Here is a 4,827-nt window from a genome sequence, read left to right as displayed (position 1 = left end):
CTAGACTATAGACTAGACTATAGACTAGACTATAGACTAGACTATAGACTAGACTATAGACTAGACTATAGACTAGACTATAGACTAGACTATGGACTGGACTATAGATTAGATCACAACACATATTAGCTCGTCTATATTCTGAATTATAATCAAGTCTGATATATATGTATATTTTGTTTATAGTGACGTGAGTCACTATTTTATCAGTAAGATAAAAAAAGTTAAAAATTATCTTTTCTGTGAAACCTTTGTACTTTAGAATGCAAAATTATCAAAGGCTTAATAACTGTTACAGTTATATTTATAATTATTTATAGAATAATTATTTATGTCTAGTCTCGATGACACAGCAAGAACATTTGTGCCACAAATAACTGAATACTATCTATCTAGTTTGTTTATCTCAGACGGTTGGTTAAATAATAAAGAATTAAATAAAAATAAAATACACAGTGAGTTGACAATAAAAATATTTATAATAAAACAACAACAACAACTACAAAATGTATAATGCATAATTAAAGCTTTTAAATAAATTAATGACGAAAGTATCATCATCAGCTGGTCGACTATAAAAATAACAAATACATAAATACAATCTAAAGGTCGTTGGAAAAATATCTGAATGCAATAAAAAAAGATAAAAGAGATAAATACAACAAAGAGAACATAAAAGAGAGAGAAACTGATAATTATAAAGCTTTAATATAGGATAAGGGTGGCCAGTTTTAAAAAAAATTAAATACGAAAAAGATCATTTTATAAATTTAGATCTTTATTATAAAAGAGTTATAAGAAAATATTTCTAAAGCTTTACAATATCACAAGTTTGGTTAGATTTTTAAAGAACTTTTTAAAATATTGTATAAATGAAAAACCTGGCAACTCAGTTTTACAATTTACGATCATTTTACTTGCTCTTTAACTTTTACATTCTCTAATCTTTATTGTTTTGTTCTGATTTATTTTTGCAACTCACAGCTAAAACCATCTCAGCTTTCTCTACACAGTTTAGTTTACTCAAGTTCTCGTTCTAAACAACAACTGCAGCCAACTAGAAGTCTGGAGAAAACACAAAGATATCATGGAATTTTTCTTAATATTGTTGGCCTTAATAACACTGGCCTATTTAGCTATACGCCGACATTACAGTTATTTTGAGCAACATAATGTGGTCTTTGAAAAACCCAATATATTCTTGGGCAATATGCACCAAGTGGGCAAAACGCAACCTTTAAAGCAGCCCTTTTACGATTTCTATCAAAAGTTCAAGGGCAAGGCCCTGTTTGGCGGTTTCTATTTGAGTTTACGCAAAGCTGTTATACTATTGGATTTGAATATGATACAACAGGTGCTAATAACCGATTTTAATGAGTTTGCTGCACGTGGTAATTACTACAATATAAAAGATGATCCTCTTTCGGGTCATCTGTTCAATTTGGATGGACCTAAATGGAAAAGAATGAGAGCAAAATTGACTCCCACATTTACTTCGGGTAAAATGAGATTTATGTTTCCCTGTGTAGTAGAAGTGGGTCAAAGATTTGTGCAAGTTCTCTCTCAACTTTTGGACAACAATAATAACAATACCGAAGAAGGTCTAGAGATACGTGAGCTATTGGCACGTTTTACCACCGATGTCATAGGTTCCTGTGCTTTTGGTTTAGACTGCAACAGCCTGAAAGATCCTAATACTCAATTTCGTTTAATGGGTAAAAAAGCTTTTACCACACGCCGTCATGGTCGTTTGGTATTTTCTTTTGCTCAAGCCTATCCTAATTTAGCTCGCAAATTCGGCATAGCCTTATCGCCCCAAGATGTTACGGACTTTATGATGAATGTAGTCAAACAAACGGTGGAGTATAGGGAACGTGAAAAGATTCATAAAAATGATTTTATGAATTTATTAATTGAATTGAAAAATCGTAATGATACAGAAGGTTTGTCTTTGGAGGAAATAGCAGCTCAGGCGTTTGTTTTCTTTTTGGCGGGTTTCGAGACTAGTTCGAGTACCATGGGTTTTGCTCTTTACGAAATGGCAGTGAATCAACATATTCAAAAGAAGGCGCGGCAGGAAATTAATGATGTTCTAAAGAAATATAATAATGAGCTGACCTATGAAGGAGTTAAGGAACTGAAGTATTTGCAGCAAGTATTATTTGGTAAGAGATTTTTAGTCTAGTCTAGTATATATTTTAATATATAGTTTAGTGTATAGTCCATCCATAGTCTAGTCTACAGTCAAGTCTCTAGTCTATAGTCTAATCTCTGGTCTAGTCTATAGTCTACTTTATAGTCTAGTTTATGATCTAGTCTAGTCTATAGCCTAGTCTAGTCTATAGTCCAGTCTTCAGTCTAGTCTATTATCTAGTCTATTGTCTAGTCTATTGTCTAGTCTATTGTCTAGTCTATTGTCTAGTCTTCAGTCTAGTCTATAGTCTAGTCTATAGTCTAGTCTATAGTCTAGTCTATAGTCTAGTCTATAGTTTAGTCTATAGTTTAGTCTATAGTCTAGTCTATAATCTAGTCTTTAGTCTAGTCTATAGTCTAGTCTACAGTCTAGTCTATAGTCTATAGTTTAGTCTATAATCTAGTCTATAGTTTAGTCTATAGTCTAGTCTATAGTCTAGTCTATAGTCTAGTCTATAGTCTAGTCTATAGTCTAGTCTATAGTCTAGTCTATAGTCTAGTCAATAGTCTAGTCTATAGTCTAGTCTATAGTCTAGTCTATAGTCTAGTCTATAGTTTAGTCTATAGTCTAGTCTATAGTTAAGTCTATAGTCTAGTCTATAGTTTAGTCTATAGTTTAGTCTATAGTCTAGTATATAGTCTAGTATATAGTCTAGTCTATAGTCTAGTATATAGTCTAGTCTAAAGTCTAGTATATAGTCTAGTATATAGTCTAGTCTATAGTAAATAGTCTAGTCTAAAGTCTAGTATATAGTCTAGTTCAAAGTCTAGTCTTGTCTACAATCTAGTCTACGGTCTAGTCTATAGTCTAGTCTATAGTCTAGTCTATAGTCTAGTCTATAGTCTAGTCTATAGTCTAGTCTATAGTCTAGTCTATAGTCTAGTCTATAGTCTAGTCTATAGTCTAGTCTATAGTCTAGTCTATAGTCTAGTCTATAGTCTAGTTTATAGTCTAGTCTACAGTCTAGTCTATGGAATGGGTTATGGTCTGGCGTATAGTGTGGACTATAGTATGGTCTTTATTCTGATCTGTATACCGGACTATATTCTGGTCTAAAGTCTGGGCGATAGTCGGGTCTATAAACTGGTCCATTGTCTGTACTTTAGTCTAGTTTATGATCTGATCTGTACTTTTGTATGTATGCTATTCTATTGTCTGGTCCATATTGTAGTTAATTGTCTAGTTTTAAGTCTTGCCTATACTCTGGACTGGTCTATAATCTAGCCTATAATATAATCTTTATTCTGGTCTAATATTAATTCCATTTTTAAATACCTCATTTTTCTTTCAGAAACCATGCGCAAATATTCCATCGCCTCCATTACCATGCGAAAAGCTCTCAATGACTACAAAGTGCCCAACTCTCCCTATACCATCGAAAAAGGAATGGTTATAATTATACCCATCGATGCCATACATCATGATCCAGAAATTTACCCCAATCCCTCAGAATTTATACCCGAACGTTTTACGCCAGAAGAAATTGCCAAAAGACATTCAATGTCTTGGCTGCCTTTTGGTGAGGGACCACGTAATTGCATAGGCCTACGATTTGGTAAAATGCAGGCTATGATTGGTTTAGCTTTACTATTGAAAAATTTTAATTTTACTTTATCACCCAAGACACCAGTGCCATTGGAATATGATGAGAAATCATTTGTACTGACAGCCAAGGGAGGAATATTTTTAAAGTTAGAAAAGTTGAAGGAATAGGAGGAAAAGAAAATAAATTTTTTAAATTGTGATAAGTAGGTTGAAATTTGGTTAAAGTATTATTATATTTGGTAATAGTTAAAATATATTTTAAAAGAAAATTTTATAATTATATAAAATTTAGTTTTAAGAAAATATTTTATAAAGTTTTTATTAAAATATAAATTTATACATTCGTTTAATAACAATTAAAAAAGAAAATAAAAAACTTTATTTTAAAAAATATTGCGAATTTCTCAAGAATTGAGAATATTCGCGAATATATTCAAAAGTGTATATTCCACAATATTAAGCACTTTGCTATATGACAGTTAAATTTCACAGACTTCTACTATAGTTTCCTAAAAATAAATCTGTGTAAATTAACTTAAACAAATTATTCACTTTGGCAAGTGGACAAGAAAATCTTTCTAAATAAATCAATTTCAATTTCATCGACAAACAAACTAAACAAACAAATACCAAAAAAAAGAACAATTTTTACAAGATATTTAATCATTAGTTAAGATGTAGCAAATAAACATCAACAAAATTAAAAAAAATTAAAGCACAAACAGCTAACAATCATTTGTATTAATCACTTGCACACTATCTCAAAATAAAATACATACACACCACGAAATATACAAACACTATAAAGCCCGCATAAATTAAGACATTTTTTTTCTCTAGGTCTCTTATAAATCATTAATATCATAGACTCTATAGCTCTAAGATTATTAGGTTTTGGCTGAGTGTTGTTTGATTGTTTTTTTGTTAAGCCTGTCAAACGTTTATCAACATAATGACAATCATACACAATTGACAAAAGTCAACGCTGCTGCCCGCCCCATAACTGTGGGAATAATAACAATAATAAATAGATTTTGATAAACAGACTCTAATGAATGCAGCGTATTAAGCGTAAAACTTTGTCCATT

General features: G+C 31.2%; 1 protein-coding gene across 1 annotated transcript; it reads left to right on the top strand.

Annotated features, from left to right (window-relative positions):
* Positions 1-1,000: 1,000 nt before the first annotated feature.
* Positions 1,001-4,564, top strand: LOC111680028 (cytochrome P450 6a8-like). The gene is made up of 2 exons (XM_023441635.2): positions 1,001-2,165; positions 3,486-4,564. The coding sequence occupies exons 1-2, from the start codon at positions 1,088-1,090 to the stop codon at positions 3,905-3,907; spliced, it is 1,500 nt and encodes a 499-aa protein (XP_023297403.2). The 5' UTR covers positions 1,001-1,087; the 3' UTR covers positions 3,908-4,564.
* The last annotated feature ends 263 nt before the right edge of the window (positions 4,565-4,827 follow it).

Source organism: Lucilia cuprina, chromosome 6 (genome assembly GCF_022045245.1).
Source record: "Lucilia cuprina isolate Lc7/37 chromosome 6, ASM2204524v1, whole genome shotgun sequence".
Taxonomy (NCBI): domain Eukaryota; kingdom Metazoa; phylum Arthropoda; class Insecta; order Diptera; family Calliphoridae; genus Lucilia; species Lucilia cuprina.
This window is presented reverse-complemented; position numbering and strand designations above follow the sequence as displayed.